This window comes from Tetrao urogallus (genome assembly GCF_951394365.1).
Source record: "Tetrao urogallus genome assembly, chromosome: 2".
Lineage (NCBI taxonomy): Eukaryota > Metazoa > Chordata > Aves > Galliformes > Phasianidae > Tetrao > Tetrao urogallus.
Genome location: NC_136814.1, coordinates 102,646,083 through 102,672,715, shown reverse-complemented (window position 1 = coordinate 102,672,715; position 26,633 = coordinate 102,646,083). Strand labels below are relative to the sequence as shown.

Below are 26,633 nucleotides of genomic sequence, written 5' to 3'. Positions count from 1 at the left end.
GAAGCCAATACTTCTCGTCTTACCACTGTTACCCAGGAGAGGAAGCAGACCTCCACCTCGTTACATCATCATTTCAGGTACAGGGAGTGATGAAGTCTCCCCAGAGCATGTGTATAAATGGAGATAAACAGTTTGAGATAATTTTATCTTTTTTTTAAGCCAAAGCTATTCTTCCAGTAAAATTCCTAGTCTGGCAGTCTGGACACAATTATGCCTGTTTACAAGCACTTTTATTTTTCTTATAATGAGAAGCTATGGTGGATTCACCATTACTGGACGTGTTCAAGAACCATGGAAATGTGGCACTGAGGGACGTGGTCTGTGGGCATGGTGAGAATGGGGTGGCAGTTGCACGTGATGAACATAGTAGCCTTTTCCTTAAAGATTCTACCATTACATGATCCTTCCCACTGCACAAATACAATTAATTCAAAATTCCTAGAGGACAAATTCTAACATCCTTTTAAACATCCAGGTGCCAGTGATGGAAGAAGGGCATTTTTTCAATGCAGAGGCTGCAAAAGATCATCCAAGCTTTTACCTGAGCAGCAATAAAGCAAACGAACAGAATTCATTTCTGAGCCCTCTTTGTGTATGCCATCCATCTTCAAGACGCAGTTTTTTTTCTGCAGCTGCACAAGGCTGTCTGGCTGCCCTTCCCAGACGGGGTTATAAATAAAGAGGGCCCCACTGCTGAAACAGGAGCGTGCTCATCTCATGCCTGCTCCATGTGAGGAATCTGCTGTGGCTTTTAGCTGGGATTCTGCTTTGGTGCTGACCTGGTAAGGCTGCAATGAAGTGAAGACCACAAAAACGCAGTCATTTTAGGCTGGGACTTTACTTTGGCGTTGGATTCTGTCATGGTGTGTCTCAGTGGGCATGGTAGTGTTGGGTTGATGACTGGGCTAGATGGTATTAGAGGTCTTTTGCAACCTTGATGATTCTATCAAATGGCTGTGACTCAATGTGGGCAAGTTGAACCGGCTCTTCAAGGACACTGCTGACAAACTGCTGTCACCCTCTTGTAGTGCAAGCCTCACTGTGCCTGCCCGTTGGTGCTCACCATCATGGTTTGCTTGTCTGTTTTTTGGGGGTACCCGCAGCATTTTGAACATTCAAACTGGTCGTTTTCTTTACTTTCTGTCACCCTTCCAAAAAGCCAAACAGAAGAATAATCTAAAATCTGTCACAATTTACACAGAGGTTTGTAATCCAGCCTACATCTCCCAAAATACCTCACTGAACTGAAAACCTGCTTATGAGAAAAAAAATCCAAATGTTGGCACGGGAAAGTGTGAGAAAAAGGAGGGAGAGAGGGAACTGTGTGCAGATAAGTCCTCTCTTAACAGTACAGCTGTCATTGCCTTTTTCTTCCCTACTTTATCCTGTCCTGTGGGCATGTGGGCTAATTAGCATGGCTCCTACAGGCCCACCACAGCATTACATAGGATTTATTACACACAACTCTTTGTTGAAAATTCTGCCTGCGAGGAAAGTCGCTGAATAAAAAAAAATAAATTAGCAAAGTCACAACTTTGAAAGTCTAACTTGTGCTCTACTAGGAGCTAGCACCAGCTGTACAAGTCAATGAGAATTAACCTTCTCCCCTACCCCTTGGATATCCAGTAAACTCAGATTTGATCCGGATGTTCTGATTTCCACGCAGCTAAAATGCAATCAAATGCTTGATTTTGGGGGATAGATTTGCTTAAATTGTATTAATTCACAGGGATAAACACAATTAGTAGAGCTCATTAGCTTGCAAAATATAATTTATTTTCTTGAATATACCCATTTCCTTGGATGAAGAGCTCCATTAGCTTTATTATATTTGCAAAGTTTATATAAAAACCCAAACCATGGCAACAAAGAGAAAATTGGTACTACACAGTCACAGCAGTCACTTTCCATGTTAAATAAGTTTGGCGTTTATTTGTATTTAAATGAGAATATCTACCACTATCAAGACCAGGATATGGGGCAAGTACTTATACAGAATATAATTAAAACTAATTCAAGCAACAAATGTGGCCTGAAATTAAAACACCCCCTCCAAGTTCTTTAACTGAAAAATGACTCAGTGTTCTCCCTCAAAAACTCTGTTTATGATCACTTAATTATCATAACCAGCAATAGTAAAGGGACTCTTGCCATTTAGAGTCTCATAAGATGGGACTGCATTCAGGCACGTCTGGTTTGCTTAGCGCTGTGCTTTTTAATTTCACTGTAATATAAAGGCTAGAGAATGGAGAAAATGAATACATGGCAAAGTACCTGTCATTACTTGTATCATATCACCGAGGTATTCTATATGCACAATATGAAAGCGGTCGGTGCAATTTTCATACTGTTATCATTTTTGATATTATACTGTCTAAAAGCAGTGACACACAAAAGAAATGCTTTTATCATTTTCAATGTGGGAATGATACTAATTACATCATCTGTCATCATTATACAGCTAAACAAAACTTTTCTTTCGTAGAAAGCTGCCATTTAGCAAATTAACGGGTAATGACCCATAATATACAGAAGATTGAAATTTGGGAATTACATTCACATTAGTTTGTTTTCTGCTTTCCCCTCAATTTTATTCCCTGATACATCAAGAAAAAGAAGAGAGATGGAGAATTTCTCCAACTATCTAATTTGCCAATAGCCCTACTGTCCTTTTGGAAATTGGTGCAGGATCATCTCTGTCCATATCAATGTGCAGCTTAGTTCTACTTAATGATACAGACTGTCTGCCAAGCCAGTACAAGCCAGATGTTAGTATATTGATGCACAAAAAGAAAAAAAAAAAAGCAGCTGGGGCTAAATTTTCAAAATTAGACCTGAAACAATGAGCCCACATTTGCTTGCAAATGACGGATGGGTGCTTGGAAAGGAGGTACAAGAACATGTGTTAGATGAACATTGTGTAAGATGAGGCGACATAAGATGGTGGGATGGTGGGAACATAAGGTGAGGGTTCAGGCAGGGTGAGCAGCCCTTCAAGGTCCTTTCTGCTGGCTGAACGTTTGTGCAGAAGAACAGTGCAATGAGCTGCACTGTGGGAAACATCTGAGTGCCACTATTTGAAACAGAGATCTGTGGGGATCACAAGAGGCATAAACCACCGAGGGTGGGGTGAAAAACCCATGCTTTTAAACAAGAAATCTTAATTTTCTTTGCATCTGATCATGCTATGCTTCTCAGCATAAGAGCAAACATAAAATGGATGCTAGTGGGTGGATGATAATACAGATTTCAGGTGCGATGTACTCACCACCAAAACAATGTTGCCAATATAGCTCAATTCAAAGAGGCACATTTTAGCCAGATCTTTGCTCAGATGAAATCATTGTGGCCCAGTTCAGCTATTTCCTTTCATCATGCACAGGCTATGATGAGAGCATAATTAAAATTAAAGGGAACTGCCAGAGTAAATTAAGAATAAAAATAATGGCAATGACCAGTGAATTTGATATTAATTAGCCATGTCAGCAGACGTTTCAGTCATCAGAAGGTGCTTCAGATACTCAGTAAGAGTCATTGAGCATTTGGCCTTTAATTCCCATTGTCCACATCAGGGTGTTTAAGACTTCTTCTCTCTTGCCTGTAAGATGATTTCCTGACTTAAGTGAAATTCTGAACTGAATGTATCTGTAAAGTAAAGAGAAGTTCTCAGTTCCAATTTATCATTGTTAAAGTGGATTAAAGGATTTTTTATTAGTAACACTTAAAGCTCACTTGTTCATGTACCTGGAGACTTCTGCCAGAGAAAGCCTTCCCCAGCTGACAGCCTGGCCAAATCAAAAGCTGAAAATGAGCATGTGATGAGTGCATTACACAGGCTGATGATGACCGTGATGAGCTGGGCATTAGTGAGGAAACCTTTGAGAAAAGACCAAGAGCTGGTGGAAGCAGTTACATGGCATTCTTTTTTCTGAGTCATCACTGAGAAACCAAGCTCAAATATCTTGCGGGACACTGCACTACTGCAAAGTGATGTCTCCTGAATGAGATGTGTAGCCTTCTCACCTCTTAAGCCTCTCCGTATGCTGTTATATATTGAACCGTGTAAGACGGCATGAGAAATTATGGGAGACAACAGTTTAAGTAGCATTTCAATGAACTAAATCAAAGCTGTTGGCAATATGTACCCAACCTAGCTTTAGCTATGCTAACAAAAAACAATGACAGGTAAAACATACGATGTAGGATCTCCAGAAGGGGATTTCCATGGGGAAAGTTAACTTGATCCCACAAGGACACTAGACTGTTCGCTTAGCTCACCTAGATCAACATGTTCTAGTATTAAAGGCAAAGGTATTAATTTTAGAAAACTTTTAAACCAGTGTGTCACAATGCCTACTTAAAACAAAAGCAGTAACACATGAGTACTTAGTGATGTTGTACTTCTGACAGTGAAGCAGCATTCACCCTGATGTGTCTGTTCTTCTGAAGTTCTTGACCCTTTTGCTCAAACTGAGGATGGGCTCAGGTTTTGATATATAAATTCATGCGCAATCAGGTTTGTGAGGTGTAAAAGCTTCTACATACGTGGAAATCAGGTCAATGCAGTCACCAGAGCTGAGCAGCCATGGGAGTAGGGTTCAGTAGCTGACAAACTGGCCTTGAGTGCTGTCCAACATGTTGTGAGACAGCCATAATGCCGAAAACCAGCCAGCACCCATGGAAAAGCTGTGCCCTGCCAGAACTAGAGGAGTACTACAGGCTTAAGATAAATATGGCTCTAACTGTCCATGGTTAAGTGAATGAGTAACACTCTTACTTTCTAAATTCAAGGAAGTTAGGGAAGAAATCTCACCTAATAAACTCGATTGACAGTTAGGGCTCTTTAAAATAACACTTCAGTTTTTGAATATAAACAATGCTTCTTCCTCATTTACTAACCACACAGTAACATTTAATGGTATCATCGTGTATTTTCTTTATTATTGTGGTCTTTTTTTTTTATTTATTCCAAATTCTGTTGTGTATTTAAGATTTTAAATAAGTCTTTTCAGTTTTCCTTGTAAGGTAGGTTTCCTTGAACTCTTTTAGTTCTGAGTTCATGGCTGATAGACGGCTATGAACCTCACCAAACGCCATCTCATTTGTCATCCTTCCATACTTAAAATATTAATTTCAGTGTCTTGGCATAATTCCAGACTATGTAATTATAGTCTAGATCCAGACCGGGTAATTATAATTTATATCTTAAAACTACCTCTCATTTCATTTGCATGCAACTTGTCTGCCACTTTTCTGTCCTAAACACAAAGTGTGGTCGCAGCTCTGCCCTAATGATGGCTACATCTCATTGCCACATAAAGCCATCTTAAAAATCCAATGTCGCTGTCAGTGAGTTCGCCATGATAGGAACCAACCCATGTCACTAACTTATTAAAATGGTAAGATTTTGTTTTTCAAATGGGCTCCGTTTCTCAACTCTTAAAACATATTTTGGTCTTTAGAATATGTCTTCTAAATATATTTTGATGCTATTTTCAGACACTTACATGGATTTGTGTTGCATTAATAGTAACTAATGCCTTTACTTTCCTCAAACAATTTTCTAGATTTCCAGTTCTTCTTTACTTAAAAAAAAAGTAGAAAAAAGAAGATTCAGTCTCAGAAAATACCCAATCTTACTGAAATATCGAATCTATCACTGCATCATCCAAGAATCTGGGCAAAAATATATGCTAAAATGACTTCTTGGCTTTGGTAAAATTCTTGATTAAGTTCACGCTTAAAGCCAAGTGGTGTTCTCAGCAAAACTTTATCACATTGCAAGTAAATTAAAGCACCTCTGACAGATAACACCTAGACTCACTTCACAATTTGCCTATGCGGCAGTTTTGACAGGAAAAAAAGAAAGTGAAATAGCGATGGCTTATCCAAAGGTGTTAGTGGCACTTCCAGGGAAGGGCTGTGGAACTGATTTAAGTTCTCAGAGAAGAAAATCTTGCTGGTGTAAGGCATTATCAGATTGTTCTTGCAATGTACGCCATTTCTCGTTACGAGTAGATTTGTCTGTCCTTGAATAGCTGATCCTTGGACAGGATGTCAAATTTGCTTGAACATTCTAGCAAGCAGAATACTTGTAGAACTGTATTATTCTGGAGCTGAAGGAATATGAGCTAGCTTTATGCAAATTAAAGAATATTCTTGGTATTGCTTATCTTCAGTGCTATATGTCGATGGATAAATACCTGCATGTGTCCAAAACAACAATCACTAAAGTGATTCATGCTGGAGGTACCTGCTCTCCACTCAGCTCAAGCTCTGAAATGCTCCTGCAATGTGCTTTTCTATGCGAATGCTCAATGTTGTTTCCAACTCAGAGCTCTAACTTCTACAGAAGTATAAAAAAACCTTCGAAGAAGTGCACTGCTCGTAAAACAGCATAAAGCAGTTTGGCCATGATAGGAGTATATCTAGCAGAAAAACATCTAAACCCCAGAAAATTCAGCCATCTAGAAAATTCACATCTGTAACAAAGTCTGCACAGCATGCAGGAAAACAGTAGAATTTCCTATTTCCTAGGTTACAGACAAGAGGAGGCTAGTGGCACTGCTCCTCCTTCTGTTTTCCACAGGATGGTGGTGTTTTGTTCCAAATGCTCCTTGTTTTAAAGAGTACCCTCAGCTTGGGAATGAAGAGAAACATTCAGCTCTTTACTCATGAGCAAAAGGTCATGCAGAGAAGCTGGGCTTGATATTGGATTTGGATTTGCTACAAATCAGCCAAACTCAACAGGAGCGTCAGCCCATGATTCACTTCAGACTTCTATTCTAGCCGATCTTGTGCTTTCACACCATCTTCCCCGTCATCACCCAAATACTTCAGAGTGCAGACTGATGGACAAAATATTTTGTTTTCCTCTGAAACATCAGAGGAATCACAAAAAAAGCTTAATGTTCTCTTTAATCCTACGTTCTCCTTTTTTGGTGTTGCAGTGTCACCAAGCAGATCTGTGCTAGCCAAACCCTCCAATTTCCATTTGAGCTCCTTTTTAAAAGAATAACTCAACTACGCATCCTGTACCTTGTCTAGCCAAATGCATTAGACTTAACTGTGTGAATAAATAGGTATACATATATATATATTTATATATATATACATATATTTGTGGATGCCCCATCTCTGGAGGCATTCAAGTCCAGGCTGGATGTGGCTCTGGGCAGCCTGGGATAGCAGAGCTTCTCATCTGCAATCTCAAGCCACAGAAGGGTAAGAAAGGTTGCTATTTGGAAGTGTTTGCAGTTTGCAAATCTACTCAGACTTTTTCTTAACCTAACATGAGACAGGATGTTTTTTATTTAGAATGCAACAAGACAGAAATGATCCTTCATCCAGAGTTCAGCTGCTGCTCTGCTGAGGACAGCCAATTACGAAGAAAATGCTTTTCTTGTAGAGAAACCAAAATCTATCTGCAATTTAATAAATTCACTTGTCTTGAGAGCTGTGGAGCCCACAGCATAGCCCATATGAAGAACATATAAGTGTATACACAAATGCACAGTCTGGCTCCTGGTGGACCCAGCTTCTTCTGTTTGGATGGAGCATAGAACCCATCACCTCTGCTGATTTTCTGTGGTAGTTGTAACTTGACTTTCCATTGTTTAATTAATGACAGCAAAAGAAGTAGAAATATCCACTGTGAGAAGGAGGAAATCTTAAGGGGAAGCTTGAAGAAAGGCCAGACTTGTGGAGAAAAGTGAATATTCAGGAAATGTGGCTCTGACGTGGCTCCAGGTATATAAGGACAACGTGAAAGGAAAAGGGGATGTGAGCCTGAAAGAAGAGATGAGAGTTGCATCCAAATGTGTGTCAGGAGTTGAACATCATAGAGGATCAAGGGAAGATGAGGCCAGAGAAATCAGAAAATGAACATAAGAGGTTACCAAGAGAGAACAGAAACTCCACAAGTGTTTTGGAAGGTTGTACAGCGAGTAACTTTCAGAACATCCAAATGCAGTTCCAGCTCTCAGCAAGTGCTTTTGGAACAGGATTTGAGTGGATGGATGGATGGATGGATGGATGGATGGGGAATGAGAGAAGGGGATCACTTTAATTATATCACGGATTATTTTGGTTCATTAACTGTTCGGTTAATACTCATAAAAAATTTCTGCTCATGTATTCTGCACTAAAATGGTGCCTAAAAAAAAGCCTAGATTTTGACACCTACTGGTCCTTGAGAAAATGTACTTTGTGAGCATAATGTTGTGCAAGGGAGAGAAACAGTAATTCAACAGAACTCAGCTATGCTTCCTCTCAGACCTACCTGGAATGCATTTAGTGGTCACTGTCAGGGACAAAACTGTATTTGTTAAGAAAGCACATTTTAAGCAAACCATGTATTAGAATTCTGGTGCAAAGAAACAATATGCAAAGTTTCAAGATGTCTTCAAATGTATTATTGTCTAATTACCTAAAGGTTTCTGCAACTGATGACACAGAATCACTTAACAGAATAAAACCACAATAGCTCTCTTCTTTCAAGAATAGATGAACAGAAGTTGCAAATTTAGTGTTTATTTAAAAAAAAAAAAGTATCAAAATAAGCATAATGCAACAGATGAATGTTAAGAGCCCTTTCAGACAGTTTAAATGCATTTTAGCAACCCTATACTTTTTTTTTTTTTTTTTAAATAATAATAACCCTTATAACAAATTGGTAGTGGTGAGAGGCTCCTGCTCCAGCTGAAACATGGAAGTCTCATGTCACTCACATACTGAGAACTGTCAATCAAAAGAGAATTCAGTGACCTTTATGCTGTGCATTTAGCAAGGTAATGTTCTAGGACTATTACAAATCCTCTTTGGTTCTTCAGTGCACTAAATCGCTGTCTGTAATGACCTGACCAGCAGTGGCATTAAAAGACAGGGCAAAACTTACTGAAAATACTCCATCTGAAACACAAAAAGGTGGAATGCATTTCAGCCTCACTCAGCTGATGGTTTAGATACCCTCACCAACTTTGCAATTCTTTTTCTGATGTTGGGAAATTGTAATTAATCTTGAAAAAAAACCTGAATTTAGAGGACCTGTTCAAGTAGTTTGTCTAGTTTTATTGCAGATGAACACTAAAACATGAGCCAGCAATATGCCCTTGTCACAAAGAAGGCTAACTATATCCTGGGCTGCATTAGGTCAAGTATTCAAGGCCATTGGATAAAAAGAATCGATCCTTCCTTCCTGCTCAGCACTGGTGAACCACCAGTACTGTGTCCAGTTCAGAGCTCCCCAGTACAAGAGAGATATGGACTACCAGAGAGTGTCTTATGAAGGGCCATGAAAATGATCACAGGGCCTGAAACATCTCTCCTTAGTTTAGTCTGGAGAAGAGAAGGCTTTGGGGAGACCTCGTTGTAGCACTCCAGTACTCGAGGGGAGCTTATAAATGGGAGGGAGACTGACTTTTTACATGGATAGATAGTGACAAGGGGGAATGGCTTTAAAGTAAAAGAGGGGAGATATAGGTTAGATGTTATGAAGAAATTTTTTACTTAGAGGGTGGTGAGGTGCTGGCACTGCTGCCCAGAGATGTGGATGCCCCATCCCTGGAAGTGTTCAAGGGCAGGTTGGATGGGGCCCTGGGCAGCCTGAGCTGATGCATGGCAACTGTACCCATGACAGGGGAATTGCATCCTGATGATCTTAAGGGTTTCTTCAAACCTATGCTGTTCTATGATTCTATGAAGTGCTAAGAGAGAGAAGCCTAGAGAGGAGATGGCTCATGGGTGACCTAAACAATGCAAGTAAATACCTGAAGGGAGGGTGCACAGAAGACACGAGATGTTCCCCTGAACACTAGGAAACACTTCCATGCTGTGTAGGTCACAGAGCACTGGTACAGGTTGCTTAGAGAGGCTGTGGGGTCTCCTTGTTGGTGATCTCCAAAAGCTGTCTGGTCATGGTGCTGGGCACCCTGCTCTGGGTGACTTTGAGGAGAGAGTTAGAGCAGATGCACCCAGAGGCCCTTCCACCTCTGCCCTGCTATGACTGTGTGATTCTGTGAACAATCATTCACAGCAAATTGAGCCTACAAATGATCAGTAATGATTTGTATCTTGGTAATCTTCAGTCTGCCCCAGAAAATTGAGACTGCCCTGAAGAAAACCCAGCTAGAAGCACCACGCTGACAGACTTCCATGATAACCTAACTGATGTACAAGAAATAAGACATAAAATGCACTATTATTTCTATCATAGACATTTTTTGCCCACAACGACACGTATATATATATGTATACATATATACCTGTGCACAGATGTACGTTGTTCTGAAAGTAATGCCACCTGTATATTTCCACAGAGACTGTAACAGAGACAAAGAGCACAAACAGCACTAATGCACCACCCATCACCTCACAGTGTTACAATCCATGTTTGGTCTCCATAAACATTCAGCAAGTGTCAATGAACGTCAACAGGTGGCATTTTTTCTGCACGGAGGAATTCAATTCCACACTTACACCTCATATGCACTTCCATCTCAGACTCCATTTTGTCAGTCTGCTCCTCTGCTGCTGTTCCGCTGAATAGAATATTGGTGGGAAGGTTCAACCTCTAGTGTCATACTACCAATATCTGCCTCTGATGTTGTGGGCCAACATAACAAAATAGGAGACATTAATTTTGGAGTAGGTCACGTAGTTTTATGTATTTAACTGTATCTAAGCTACCTATTTATCTATCTATATATATGGATACAAAAAGTAGGGCAGATTTTCCTAAGGTTACACAGACCGTGTGTTCTACTGCAAAGCCAAGAACTGAAACCAGACTTTCTAAAGTATTTATCACAACGCATTCTCTAATTAATGTTATTAGAATTCCAAATGCTACTCTGCTATGCACACCCACGGAACTGCTGGACAAGCTGAAGTTCTTTTTGAAAATTCAACCTTTTGTGAAAAAATAGTTGATGGTTATTGACAAATCGTTGTCGTCTGCATTGTTACTATCCACTGTTAAGGAAAGCAAATATTGTCTGAGGACTAATGAGAATTCCAAAGCAATAAAGTCAAGTGTGAAAAGTGCAATCAATAAGTCATGATGCAACAGTATTCGTTTGTAGTTTTGTTATCATTTAGTTCATGATATTTAGTGATGCTTGAAAAGGAAGTGTTAAGAAATTAGTGTTACAAGAATTAACATTCCAGTTTTATTTTTGATACCGTTATGTTTCTACAGTCATTAACAGTATGAACGCTAATTAGAATCTGATTTTGTTTCCCACCAGTTAAGGACTGAAAATAAAAAAAAATTATAGAAGAAAAAATATTATGGAAACAAATATCAGTGTTACCCACAAATTAAAACTCTCAATGCCCATGGCTAATTTTACACTGCAGGAGAATGTACTGCAATAAAAACCTGTTCTTTTTTTTTTGTTTTTTTTTTGTTTTTGTTTTTGTTTTCTTTCATGCTTCAAGGTATACTGAATTTATGAAGAAAGTATCTTTTTGAACATATAATAGATCTTAGAGTTCAAGCTAGACCATTTATATCTTACATACAGCTGGGCTATCCGCTAGGGGGTGAGGTTTGGATTTACTACAAGTCTTGGAAATAAAGAATCATACTGCCTCATGAAAAAGTCAAGGACTAAATCTCAGCTACTCGTTTCTGCAGAAGAACCAATCTCTTCTAGCCCTTTATCACACATTAATTTTCCCCCATGTTGACTCAACTGGACTGGCAGGCAGATAGATGCTGCTCTTTGTTACTTCACCATGACATGGGGTACCTTGTGTTGGAAGCTGAATGGACAGAGCTTTTCTCACTTTGCCCTGCAGGCATCTTGTGCAAGTGACAACTAGTGCTGGCACATCATGCAGCCTTAAGTTACTGAAATTATGTTCGAATATTCTTTACAACTCTTGTTTTCTGAAGAAAGCACATAAAATTTTGGCTATGTTAACTACAGTGGATCTTCACTAAGTATCCTCACAAAGGAATATCTTCAAAGAGGCAATTACAATCCAAGGCTGAGACATCTCAAAATCGCTCTTAAATGCGTATAGTAAGAGATCCCATGCATTTCATGAGGCAGCTCTACACACTGTTAAAAGCAATAATTACTTTGAAACATTATTTATATCTCCAATAATGTGTCTGTTATATAAATCCACTAAATAAATGGACTGTGTAGCTAAACATTCATATTCAACATATTATAGAGGCAATAAAGAATCTCATTGTAGAATATCACCCATCCAGATGAAGAAGATGCTCTAATCCGTGCAAATATTTTCTTGCAAGTACTTTCAATGGAATTAGGTGAGAATTAGCTCTGACACAGTGAAGAGAATGGCAAATCTGTCCTATATCATGGTTATTGGTATCAAAATACCCTATTTGCAGAGTCACAGAAATGACTCTCAGTCATGTGAGTGAGATCTCTTGACCTATTGCAAATAAGACACCATACTGGCCATGCCTTTAACTTTTGGCAACTTATTAATTTACTTTTATTTGGAAGCAACCAAATAAGAAACTTCATTCTGATTGAATACAGCATCATATGGCCCCAACAAACACAATGCTGGGAAACAATACACAAAATTTTATATCAGTTCCCAGACAAAGTCTAAAAATACAAGGAATCCTATCATATGAACCAGAAAGTGCTGCTCTTTCACTTAAGGGATAGTTGGGTAATTATTCAAAACTGGACTGTCAAGTTAAAAAATAATACAGAGTATCTCAGGATAATGAGAAAGACCTCAAGGCCATTAGCAGTGGCTCATATTACATCAGTGGCCAAGACTCCCCAAGAAAGACAGAGAATATTTAAATGAAACTAGCAGAGAATTAGTTTGAACTTGTATATTTGAACAGCTCAGCACTTATAGTATCCATTTCTTATAGTATCCATTTCATCCAGGAGAGAAAGCTGTCTATCATGTAAGGCTGTGAAATCAGTGGAGCTTTAGCGACTGAAATCCCTAAGGCAGAAATTTAAACAACAACAACAACAACAACAACAAAGAAAATTGAGTCACCTTTAAATCTATAGAGTTTATACTAAAAATCTTATCCTAGCAGGGTTTCAAGCTGTAGTTGGACACCTAGGTGTCTTCCCTTTCCTGATTATCTCCGTATCCTAACACCATTCAAGAAGAAACCAAGTCTAACCTGTATCTTCTCTGACATTAGCTTTGGCAAGAATAATTATAGGCTTGGAATCAAGCCCTTTCACGACTTAGGAGGAGATGACTTTTACTTTTTAAACTAAGTCCTGTTTAAACTAAGTCCTGTGAGACGTTTATTTATATGTGCTCATTACTTTATGTTTGTTTTTTAACTTCTACCAGGAATAACTCAAAAGATGATGGTCATAAATCCCTGGGAAAACAGCTGTCTAGCCTGCAATTTATAAGCTAAAGCATGGCTAATAAGTCAGCACTTGTCATGGCTTAGAAATATTGCTTGCTTCAATATTCTTATGAGCTTCTCCTAGGCGCAGAAGTTTCCAAACATAAGACCAGGGCTAGGTCTGATGTGCCCAACATATTCTTATAACTCTTCCTCACCTTAACAAACACCTCGCTGGCTGACTGCTGCCTCTTACACTGTCAAGCAAAGCTCCATTTCCCAAGTATTTGGACAATTAGACCACACTACGGTTTACAGCACTTTAAGCAAGAATGCTGATTAAGACTTTGCAAATCAAATATTAAAAGACTGATTCAATATTTTACAACCTTTTTACTCAGGCTCTGAACTGAAGTTTACTTCACCTGCTAGCCAGAGATACGCTGAAGGTTAATTGATGTAGGAAGCGTAAATAGCAGCTAATGCTACTGGCCCAAAGTATGCAAGGCGTTTAAGACTGTTCCTCACCTCAAGTGTGCAGTCACTGACACGCTCATTTGTCTCACTAGGTTAGCGTCACTAGGCTCTAGATACGTGATCAAATTACCACAGTGAAAGTGGTTTAAGCTTATGTGTTTGTCCCTGTATTGTATATTTGCACGTCTCCGATGACACCAAGTAATCCTTTAAATTGTGCTAATTTGATCATGTATCCGAGTACCTAGTGCAGTAAATTGGGATAGGTGGCTAAGAAAAGCGGAGATGATGCCTTCAGAAGACAAATAGCTTCCACGGAGAAAAGAGACATCCAGCAGCTCATTCTACTGGGGCTGGAGTATAAATCTCTGCCCTTTCTCCTTCTACAAAATCAAAGGTCTGAAACTTATAAACCTAAGCTGACAAACTGCTTTTGTGGATTTTGATTTCTTTTAAAGGGAAAGAATTAGCAAAACTCTTAAAAAGCAGCTGTTAGTGATTTTTTGATTACCTGCCTGCACTTGCACCACTTAAAGCCCATCTAGATCTTAAAGAGAAGAAAAATTCATAAGATCATCACCTTGCAGGTGTTTGGGGCTCAAACTTACAACCTTACAAGCGGTCCAAATATTTCACTTGAGAAAAGTACTCCGAGCTTTTAACCTTAGCTCCTTTTCAAGAGACATTCGGTATGGATCTGCACATACCAAAGTATAATTTAAGTAATGAGCAGGAAGAGTTATTGGAGTAATCATTTTTAATAGAGATTCCTTGTCTTTAATACAGAGCTACACAACAGAACTTAATAGCTTGTGGCAAGTAAATAATTTACCCACGGATTGGGTCTGAATACAAATGTATACATAAAATATCACAGACTTAATGAAGCCTTTGGGGTGGCTTTTTGGAAATCAATTTAATTGATTTTGGTGATAGGCCTGCATTTATATTTTCGTAAGCTACATTTTACTTTACTGTCACATGTGACACAGTCATGATTTTTTTTTTGGGGGGGGGAAGGGGGGACGGGCAGAGCAAACTCCACAAACGAAATTAGAAACTGAGTGCACAGAGAGTAATTTTTAAAGTGTCTAGGGTAAGACACTCGGAAATAACACTCCACCGTGACCCAACAACGTGCCTCATTTAGAAAGCACTTATCTGAAAAGGTCAACCTTTCAAGAATGCTCATGACAATTCACGTTTTTTTTTGCAGCATTTGAGCCCGATGAAGCTGGTAATGATGAGTTTTACCCTTACGCTGTACGCTTTGGGTTGCTCAGTGTCAGTCAATAGGTTTGCCTGCACTTGGTTTGGGCTCTTATTGGAGGGAGGAAGAAGGCAATGGCTGAAGAAGCCCAGCGACGTGTCTAACACACAATTGAGGCCAAGAGGACAGCGGTCTGACGTAAACACAGGCACTTTTAAAGGAGAGGGACGACGGCTGCCTAATGTGCCTCGAGACTGGGAGCACCAGCTTATGTGATGGACCTTGAAAGCTGCTTTTGCCTACAAAAGACACCCGCAGTTCGTCCTCGCCTTTCTAAAGCACCGCTTTTCGTCGTCATTAATTCATCAAAGCTATGCATTAAAGAAAAGCCATGGGACAGACGCCAGAGCTGGGCCAGCAGACCCGAGGAGAGCAGCGGGGAGGTCTATGCGGCTGCTATCCTGAGCCCGCCTCCCTCCGTGCCCTCGCGCCCCGCAGGGCCGACTCGGCCCACCTTACCTTTGGGGTGCCAGGGGTCCGTGAACTCGTACTTCCCCACGCCGATTGTCCGCAGCATCTGCACCCCGTTCGTGTTGTCCGGCCCCGCCGCCGCGTTGGGGGGCATTGGGGCGGCCACCTGCCCGTTGGTGGCGGGTGCGTTGCTGGGCAAAGCGGCGGAGGGCAGAGCTGGAGGCGGCGGCGGCAGCATGGGGCAGGCCAGGTGGCCGTTTCCCACCACCCCGGGGCTCGGGTGGGCTACCGGCCCCACGCCGCTCATGGAGGACATGCTGAGGGGCTGGCTGTTGGTGTACAAGGGCTGGCTCTGGAGGTTGACCACCATGTTGCTGAGGGGCTGGGAGGGCTGCGGCTGGAGCTGGTAGTGGGCCGGCATCAGTGGGAGCTGGGGAGTGACGTGCGGAGGGAGGGAAGGCGTGACGCCGATGACGGGGGCCTGGACGTTCGCGGCCGGGCTGAAGGTGGGCGGCTGCGTCATCCCATAGGAGTGTGTGATGAGGGCGGGCTGGCTGCCGGCTGCCACCGTGGTGACCCAGGGAGCTGCACCTGTGGCACGAAGGAAGGTGGGCAATGGTGGTGGGCTGGCACCGGGGGACAGGTGCAAAACCACCCCGGGCCTCCCGCTGTACCACCGCGTTTGCACAAGTCACCACCGAGCCACGCTCTTATCCTTCACAGTATCTAAAGTGGCTCAATACCTGGAGCTATTCCAACCCAGTAAGTGCATAAAATTGCTACAGTGATGTGAGTGCAATTGTTAAAATACTCATCAGGTGACATGCAGCGTGTTTACGGTTTTATGTGTTTTGCGCTTTATGCAGCTTAAGCACATGCTTCCAAGAAAATTAACCTCTTTCCCCACCGTGCTTTCGTGGCTCCCTGACAAACACTCTGTGTGTATAATAATGGTGCTCCAGCCACTACAAAGAGATTGTAATTAGGCGTCTGGCAAAGTAGCACAATGTATGATATATGTCTGGAAGCTGGAAATCATTTCAGGTAGTTCTGGACATAAAAGAGGTCTTAAAGTATTACAGAGTGCCTTTTCCTCCAGTGAAGGCAGAGAAGGAGGGGGAAAAAAAACACTTTAATGAACTTGCAGGCATCTTAATACGTTTATATTAGTCTCAGCATAGAAGAAACTTGAGGGGTCTTTACAATGAGAGAAAAACCCTGCTGAAGAATATAGAAAGGGCTCACAATGAAGTCTAATTTACAGAGGTAAATGGAGATAGTGCATTGAATTTGCTTTGAATGATTTTTCCTTGTAGAATTACAAATAAGATTACAAACATACCTGGGTTTTCATTCTCCCTCATCTGTTTAGATGGTGGCTCATCAGTGTCCCAAGGTGTAGACTGATTGATGGGTGTCTGTCCCCACCTAACGCTAGTTGCAAGTCCTTGAGGCTGATTTTCAGTCTTGGAAATGCAAGGTGTCTACCAAAGAGAGAAAAAAAAATAGAGAATAAAAATGGTAAGAATATTTGGAATAATTACCATTCTAAATATCTAGTAGCTTGTTTGTTTGTTACAGTCCAAGAGGATATTTTTAAGTCTATAAATATCATTTTACTCTAGGCTTACATGGCATGTCTGTATGGATAAAAGAATGTATTTGTCAAAATTATTTCTGGAAATTCAACTGAGCCACCATTAAAAAAAAGATACAAAAACTACCATTTTCAGAAGTAAGGGTTTCTTTGGCCTTGAAAATAAATAAAAAAGATTTATGCTAATATCCATTCAGACAGCCATAGCTAACACAAAATGGGACAATCTTCTGTTTGCTCAGTCTCTTTCAAAAATGGTGAGTTTTGCTTAGCAGAAGGCAGGAAAAGAGCGACTTGTTTACAACTGTAGGACAAATTACTGTAGAACAGTAAAGAGAAGTCTTAGTATTTACTGTCTGTCAACCCCTAAAATTGAATGTCAATAAAAAAAAAAAAAAAGCAGCATAACAGCCATTGGCTGCTAAAGTGGCTGTGCTGGCAGTTCTTCAGAGATGTTAAAATAACTGTAAAGTAGGGGAAGGACTGGGGCTGACTAATCATCAAGGGAGATGTGATCTGAAAGAGATTTGTAGATAAAGAAACGATCACATGGATTGAAATGCTCAGCCAGAACTCCTGTGGTTTCAGGAGTTCTTCTCAAACAATCATGCCTTTGCTGAGAAAAAGTCTGTAGAAAACGAGGGGGCTCTAACAGGTCTCATTTATTTAACTTGGCAGTGTATTTCATTGCCAGAAGATTAAAAGTTTTTTTGTTTGTTTTTACTGGTGTCGGAACTTCTAAACCAAGAAAGCGGAACCAGCTGCCTATTCCTGAATGAGTATTGAGGCCATAAGCCATAAAGAATAGGAGACCAGTCTGAGTGATCGCTTGTTTGCCTTACATCTGGGAAGTAATTTAGCTCTGAGACGGAGGTACAGAGGCTCCATAAACACCCTGGGTCATGCGATACCAATGAAATCTCTGTCAACACCACTGACTTTTTTCTCCCCATCATCAGTACCTCAATCACTCCATGAAAAAAATTCATTAACAGACCCATTTCTGCCCTCTGCAAAATACTACAACGCCTTTCCCAAGTTCATCTGTCATTCCTCGCTCCTTTAAATCCCAGCTCCTCCCTTCTGCCCCCACTCCAACTCTCCCTCCTTCATCCAGGTGCCTCCATCACCTTTTATCACTCATTCCTGTTGCCACCTGAGATTTGTTCTCCCTGGGCGATGGCAGTCAGGAGGCCTGGATGCTGATCTTGACGGCAGACAGAGGCTTTGCTGTGCTGCTGTCTTTGCTGCCAAAGGCCATGATGGAAATATATCCCCATAGAAATGCTGTATTTTGTTAAATGCAGACGGTCGTGGGAAATGTGGTTCTTAATATCTTTTTTCCTAAGGAATCCTGAAATGAGAATTTTATTATTGTGCCCAAATGAATACTTTTTCTTTCTTTTCTTTTGTAAGATGCATCCATTTTCCATCTTTTTCTTTTTTAACATCTCCATTTTTTTTTCCCTACTCCACAGGTGCCAATGATGATGATATCCAGGTTTTAGATTCACGTTTCCTTCTGCCCCCAGCCTTTTTCTATTCTATTCTTAACTTTTCAAGCCTAGAACTTCTGCAGTTGAAGTAAAAATGACAATCAGCAAAGGCAAAAACAGAGAACGTGGATAAGCAAGAGCTTTAAGATTCATGGTGTTGTATTCAGTGGCAAAGAAAGGGCAGGAGGGGAAGAAATAAATCTCAATTTGAAATGCTTTCTGTTTATGAATTGTCCCTAGAAAAAGCTCAATCTGAATACCTTTTGTTTTTGCATAGTACAAAGTCTTTGACAGAGGAGGAAATAATACTGTTGGTGCTCTTCGTGCTTTACCAGTACAGTTGGCAGCATCGCTTTGGATGCAGCTGAACTGTTTAACGGGGGCTAAAGCGCTCTGCAATAGAACAAAGAAAAAATGAAAAAACACCACCTCCATTCTCTGCCAAACCACTGTTATTTGTCTAAAGAAAAGCTTTGAAACAGTAAGTGCAATATTGAGAAATGGACATTTTTATGAACCAACGAAGGGCAGGGGAATTCAGAACTCCAACCATGCCCCATGTATGCCAGATTCCACATGCAGTATTTATGTGTTGCGCTTCTTTGTTACAGGAACTGGGCCTTATAAGTGGGTCTGTCATACATTCTTGGTATTGTAAGGTGTGCAGAATCTTGTGTAACTTCTGTTACAAACTATACTGCTTTAAAACAGTATCAGTATCAAATAAGACCTTAAATAATCCAGAATCGTTTATGGATATTTTCACTAAACATGCTTACAAATCCTGCTTTTTAGAGGCCCCTTGGACTTACAACCACAAACACAGCACATAGTTTTTAAACTGTACTCCTGAACTTGTTTGTATTGGCTCAGAAAGAGCTAGGCATCAGTTGGTAAGAAATCACAACGCACATTAACAAAGCACAGTTTAGAGAATAACAGAGGTAGAAATAGAAGCAAAGCTTACCACATTTCTTTCTTTCATATACATACATATCTGGTCTCTGATCTAATTTCTTCATTATTTTTCTTAATACATAAAAGGTTACTTTACAAGTGCTACATCTCTCTGATCCAATTGCAGCAATTACTAATTTGCATATTTGGAAAGAGAAACAATTTCCAACATCATCAAACAGAGGAACTTTATGTCCATGCGCTCAGACACATGACAGCACTCTATTTGATGCTTTTAATGTACAACACAAATGACCAAAAAATGGCCTGTATTATGCCAGTCGTGCTGGGGGAAGAGATGTGTTCCATTAGTGATCTGCAGACTTCACAGAAACTAATTGTACTATGTTACACTTTTATCTTTAGCTTTCATGTCAGATGCTTGTTTGAATTAAACAAGAAACACATGAAAAAAAAAAAAAAAAGAAATGCATTACAAAATCTACTGGGCATACATTTTAAAATACTGCCAAATGTCTATTTACATGAATAGACAAGAAGGTTTCTGAAAGGTCTGGCGAAGCCTGGCTAGTCAATGGCAGCACTATTTCGTAGCCTGAACTTCAAGGCGGACTACAAAGATTACTAAATGAATTATCAGCATTTCTGCGCAGCCCTAACGTATTCCATCTGTGCTCTTTGTCACGAGTAAAGTACCCTGAATCCAAATTTGAGGATTTCTTTCACTCCTTTGTTTGAAATGACCATTAAGAACAAACACAAATTTTCAGTGAAAGCCTGTATTTCACCTCATGCCTGCCACTTTGAACTGCAGCAGTAACAATGACACATTTCTACAGCAGAGTTTTGAAGAACTGAGCTAGCTTATGTTTAAAGTTTTTCAACACTTTTCCACTTGACATTCAACTAAAAGAGCAATTAGAATTTCTTGTGGTCATGGTCTGTTCTTCCAATTCTATCATAAAACCATAGAACAGTTTGTGTTGGAAGGGACCTTTAAGCTCAGGTAGTTCCAACCCCTGCTGTAGGCAGGAACACCTCCCTCCAGCCCAGGTTGCTCACAGCCCCATCCAGCCTAGCCTGGAATGCTTCCAGACAGGGGGCATCCACAGCCTCTCTGGGCAAGATGTTCAATGTCTCACCACCCTCACAGTAAAGAATTTCTCCCTAATATCCACTCTAATCTACCCATTTCCCCTCATCCTATCACTACCTGTCCTTATAAAAAGCCCCTCTCCTGCTTTCCTGTAGGCTCTCTTGGTACAGGTGACTTTAAAAAGCACAATTTTCTTGCTTTGTTTTCTAAAATTCACATTTTGACCTCATTCCTTTATCTCGCCCCACTTTAAGACAACTTTTTTTGTCACCACACAGCTCTCCCTAAGTAAGATCCTCTCTGCTGACATCCCAGACAAGAGTTCTCCTTGAGATCTGCCATTAACGTTGTACAACAAGGTGACTAATGGAGGGGACACACATACAGCCAAATGCAACCAATTGGCTGAACAAATGTAAATAAAAATTTCATGCTCTTATGAAAGCAGATTTTTCCTATCCACTTGAGAACATAATTAATTTACCTGAGGTCAGCCCCTTTAAGTTACTAATCAACCACTAAGCATTACAGTAGCATTTCAAAATAATTCAAAAGACTCTTCTCTACTGAAAAGGACATCCTGCATTAAAATCGTTGTGATGCTGTTCTGCATGGAGTAAAACATCCCACGTTTAAAAATGACAAACAGTACAGAACGCTGAACTGGTGCACAAATTTTCCAAGTGTACTGAAACCCTCATCAGAAGGATTTCATCTGAGTATTTATTATTCTCCACAAATCAGCCAATTCAGACTTCTGCAGTCAACATAAATACAAAAGCTGATGAGTAGCTTAGAGCCAAACCCAGTAAATACAGCAACACTTATGATCTGTTGTTCCAGCCATGTTCTACATCTTCCATTTGAGAGATTACGGCACAGAAGGTAAATGACTGCAACTCAGGCAATAATTGAAAAGTTTTATGATGGATAATAAGTCTTTCACCACACATCTTCTGTTCCCATCCAACAGAGCTGATGAATTACTACCATGATCCCCATGAAGTTGAGCTTGGTATGAAGGGACATTACGAGAGTCCCAGACAGGATATTCTTCCGTGACATTTGGCAAGGACAGTGTGATTACTGTCATCTAGAGATGAAGAAGCCTTCAGGGCTGAGTTGAATTAGCCCAGAGAGGTGCAAACCAGAGATCTGCATTTCCCAAAGCTTGGGGAGCCCCAGCACACCATATGCACTCTGTTATCTGCTAGGCAGATTCACTGCATGCAATGGCTCCACAGACTTGTTGGTGAGTTTCAAAGGAAGGAAGCATGCGGTGCAAAGCCCTGCTCTCCTGATGGGGTGTTTGCCATAGTGCAGAACTCATCCTTCTGCTCACCTCTGGCTTAAACTTGACTGGTATATTACAGAGGCAATGTTACATCTTTCGAAGACATACAAGAACAATATGAAGCTAGGATTAGCTGGTCTCTCTGAAACAAAACTGGAATTCCGTATATCAAGCTTTATGCATAACAAACAACAACAAAAAAGCCACCTTGGCAGTAGCAGTCTCCCAGTTTCAAGGATATTAACTGCAGTACAGATGTGCAGGCAAAACGGAGCAAGGTGGAACAATTTCAGAGTAACTTGAGACTAACAAAGACAAGTTGCCAGGTTGCTGAAATTTTTTTTTAGCTCTAACAGTCATAAACTATGGCCCATAGGCAACAGTAATTGGTGTACATCTGGTCCACTGAACCTTATTAAATTAAAACATTAAAAGCATTCAGATTCATAGGGCTTTACACAACATCCACAAGAAAGTTCACAAGTTCACAGCAATCAGCTGGTGCTAAAGATTGGGAATTTGTGATCCAGTCTATTCTGCATCAGTTTACATGGTTAACATTAGTTGGTCAGTACACATAGCCACAGCTACATCTGCCATTGAGTCCAAATCTTTACAGAAGCTGTCTCCTTTGATGAAGTAAGACCTAAACTTTTACTGAGACCTTTACGTCAATGGAAACGTAAAACCTACCGCGCTCCTACCCGCGTTGCAGAGTGAATCAGCTGAATGTAAAAACCAACCCAACAGCAACCAAAAGGCTGATTAAGTCCTCCCCAGTCTCAACGACACAAAACACTTCCTGGGAGGTCTTTATAAACACATCTGAGCAATTTCCCCAAAGGCTTGTAAAACTCCTGACATATATCCTGTTACAGCTCAGAGTGCTAAGACCTATTCAAGCAGTTTCATGAGCAAAAAAGAACTAATCTGGATAGAGGGATCTTATTTATGGTTCCCAGCAACCAAAATTATTTTACTAAGGCCTTCATTTAAAGTGATGGATAAGAAGTAGCGATTCTCTGTTCCAATTATCCAAAAGAGATTGGGAATGGCAGCTTAATACTAAGATAATGTATCCAATATGCAACCCACTCTATTTTCTCTCCCCACTGAAAATAAAAAGACTAACACACACACACACATGCGTAGTAGCAAACACTCCCTCCCACAGATTCAGGTTTTATAGCCTGTCATGGACAAAAGCAACTTCAATTTAATGAGGGAATTCCTTTTAAAGTTGTTAGCTATGCCTCACTCTAACAAGTAATGACTGGTGACCTGGTTGGGTTTTAAACCTGAACGTGTCTGGTGCACTAAAAAGCTCAGTGGCTTCTGCACCACAGTGTTTATGGTCTCATTTAGTAGTTTGTATTACTAAACTCCGTATGAAACAGGTACTCTCTATGTGCATGAGGCACACATGTACAAGTTAAACCACAGTGGGGTAGATCTCTGACTGGGGTATATTCCTATACTGCACTGGAAAGGATCACAGGCATAGTTTTGAGTCCAGCCCATGGCCAAAGTAGCTGTTAAGGATATACGTGTGGTTTTTAAAGATGCAGCAGTATCCACCCAGTACCAGTCGTGGGGCTGGGCGACAGAAAGAAAACTGTTGTTTTAAGAGAGGGATGTACTGTAATAGATAGAAAACCTAAGGGAAATGGACAGACCGGTAAGCAAGAGAAACTGAACGAGCTGTCCTGCAGTAAAACCTTATTCAAGAACTTGCTCATGGGTGGAGAGGAGAACTCATCTACCTTACAGTTCCCATTACCAGGCAATTCTACCATGACACAGCTTTGTTTTTCTCTTTTGAAAGCTAATGTGGGAGCGGTGAGAAGGAGGATAATAAAGTTAACTCATAGAAAAAATGTTGTTACCCTGCAGAGAAGACAAAAGAAATCTTAGTTTCCTTTCGAGCTGGAAGCATCATTCAGTATTGCCATCCTAACCAGCATCCAGTGAAGACCAAATGGGCAGTGCGAGCTATGGAGCAGCCTCCAGGCAAGACACATCGCTTAGCAGCAGGGTGCTGGCTACATCAATTCCCTTCTTCAGAGGATTTAAACACAACCTCAACCCTGAGATTAATGACAAGTGCTTGAAGAAACATCCAAGTGCAGTCAGGTCCACGTCTCACACAGGCAGAACTCTGATCCCAGCTCTGAGTAGCGGGGCTTCTCACTGCAGTTTGCGAGTTGCTGAGGCAAGATGTACTGGCACATCCAGCATCTTCACCCTCCCCTTCCCCACACATCAACCACATAATTCCTGGACTAAGCATTTTTGCCATTTCATTCATGTTATGCTATGGTTACCTTCCTAAATAGGTCGTATGGCCAAATTCCAAAGCTCTAACAATGCAATGAAAGAAAACTCCATGCCAGGTATGGGTCTGCTGATGCTGTCTTGGTAATCCTCTTGCATGTGGGTTTGGGGAGGCAAGAGGATGGATAAGATTATCGAAAAGGAGGGAAAAAATGGGATAGAAGAAAGCTGTGAACTGACCATAATGCTATCTTTTTGGTTGCTGCAGTGCCCAGGACAACCATTGCTCTCCCACCAGTTAGGTGCCGGGAATGAATGTAAAGAAAAAGTGCTTCATAAATGGCAGTTGGCATTCTGTCTTGGCAAATCTCACCAGCAGAAGGTCAGGTACTCACCCAGCTGCCTTCGTTTCTCAGCGAGAACATCAGAGACCGGAGCTGAGGTATGGAACCGAGGTCCCGGCTGCGACACTTGCTGCTCCAGGACACCAAGGACATCAGCGCACGACACTGGGTTCGAGCACAGAAGCCCCACTTTAGCCTGAGCAGAACCTCCTCTGCTAACACGGTCGGCATGCAGATCAACCCCAAATCAGTGCGAAACTACAAACGTAAAAGCATCTCACAACGGAGAAAAAATGCGTGACATCAGGAACAATTCAGCAGCACGTACTACAGAGAACATGCACTACGCAACGCAAGGTCCTGCAGGGATCCTATGGCAGAGGCAGATAAATCCAGTTCATCATAAGTGCTTTTTGTCAGAGGGCAAAAGGAAACATGGGTAATAATGGAATAAGTGCTTGTCAGACCAGAATCCCAAGGGCGTACAAAGGATGTAACCCTTGTGTGCTAGCAAAGCTACTTGAGAATGACCTAATGGCAGATCGCTTGAAAACTAAACATTTATCTTGCATGCAAATGCTGGCCATTGATAGGGTCAGAAGTCACGCTCCTTGTGGTGTTTTTGTCCCAAATTTCCCATGCATTTCATTCTGTTATCTAAACAGGACTCTCAGTTTCTTTCTGGATCGGGGCCTAAAGCATTAGGAATAAAAAGAGGAATATTTAAAAAAAAAAACAAAAGCGATGTCACTTTGGGCTCCAATCCCTTCATTAAGATACTTCTATACAAGTCCCCTTTTGCTGCATTGGATGCTGACATTTTACATTCAAGCCCTGTGAATTCAGTGCTTCAATTGTAGTACACACTCCTTGGCAGGAAAGTGCATGTTCTCTGCCTACACAGCAGGCACATTAAAAAAAAACAAAACAAAACAAAACAAGAAAAGAAAACCCAGATAAGCCTGTGACTGTTGAACAGTGCTGCACGATATTACTGATTTATTAACTTGGCTTGATCAATAAGGCTATCATCAAGGGCACATTTAGTTTGCACATAAATTTCACTTTCTAACAAGCACTTCTGCGTGCTCACTTTGGTTTCCATAATCTGATCCAGGTCTCAGGAAGCCTTCTTTAAGGGAGAACAGAGAATTCTTTTTCTAAAAAAAGGATCAAAGTACACTCAGTTGTCTCTCAAACAAAAGGACAGTCAGTACTGTAGGAACAGCATGCTTACCTTTCCCAGCAAAAAGAAAAATAAGCTTATAGGTCCAAATTTATCGCTGCCATAAGTTCATCAACATCAATTGAGCTATTAAATGTGGCTGAATCTGGCTCATAGCAATTTAAAAACCTCAACTTTCTTTGAGAGTCTTCCATCAGTAAGATGCTAATTTAATGCATAATTTAAAATCCGCTGTCCTTTAACATTTTTACAGCATTTGTAAATAATTTAGAAAGAACTAAAAATCCTTTTAGATTCGTAAAGCTGCCCCCCTTTTTCTGCTACAAAACAACAAAGGCTTTCCAATCGAGAATATATTTATTCTCTAAATCTAGAAGTAAAAGCTGCAAGAAAGATGAGGAGAAACTGATTTACAAGATAAAACAATTAGCTCTGGGATATGTACATTAAGACTAATAAATTTCCCATCATGTTTTAAGGGAGTGGAGGAGGAATCTCAGATCTATTAGGTTTTATTCAAATTCTACTCAAACGTTCGATTAAAAGCATCTTATGAAGGTAAGTGATGCAGTCACTAAAATAAAGAAGTGACAAAGGGGATTAGAGAGCTGCATCTCTCAAAGACGATATACACTTGAATGGTCACACTTGAATAACCCATCCCTTCCCTACACACAAGATAACATCTACAATCTGCCCATTCCCGTAATTGCTTGGGTCTCGTTAAAAATATATTTCACAGTAAAAACGCTAACATAATATACTACATTTCCTTTTAATCCAACATCACATATCTCAGTGGTTCTTATTAAAATCTTTCGTTCTGTGCAGACAGATGAAAATGCATTTTAAGATTCAAACAAGTCTGTGCAAAAACAGCTCAAGCCCATCCATCTCCCAGTTGGTTCCTCAAGGAAGCTAAACATCCAGCAAGCTGCTCTGACCA

The 26,633-nt window shown here is 40.6% G+C and overlaps 1 protein-coding gene across 1 annotated transcript in view; it reads right to left on the bottom strand.

Moving 5' to 3' along the window:
- KLHL29 (kelch like family member 29) overlaps positions 1 to 26,633 on the bottom strand; it is a gene marked incomplete at both ends in the record, with an annotated part of 244,358 nt that overhangs the window by 121,413 nt on the left and 96,312 nt on the right. Inside the window, 2 exons of the mRNA XM_079550118.1 lie at positions 15,531 to 16,073; positions 16,825 to 16,966. Of these exons, the coding sequence (XP_079406244.1) occupies positions 15,531 to 16,073; positions 16,825 to 16,966 (685 nt within the window). The remainder of the gene's footprint in view (positions 1 to 15,530; positions 16,074 to 16,824; positions 16,967 to 26,633) is intronic.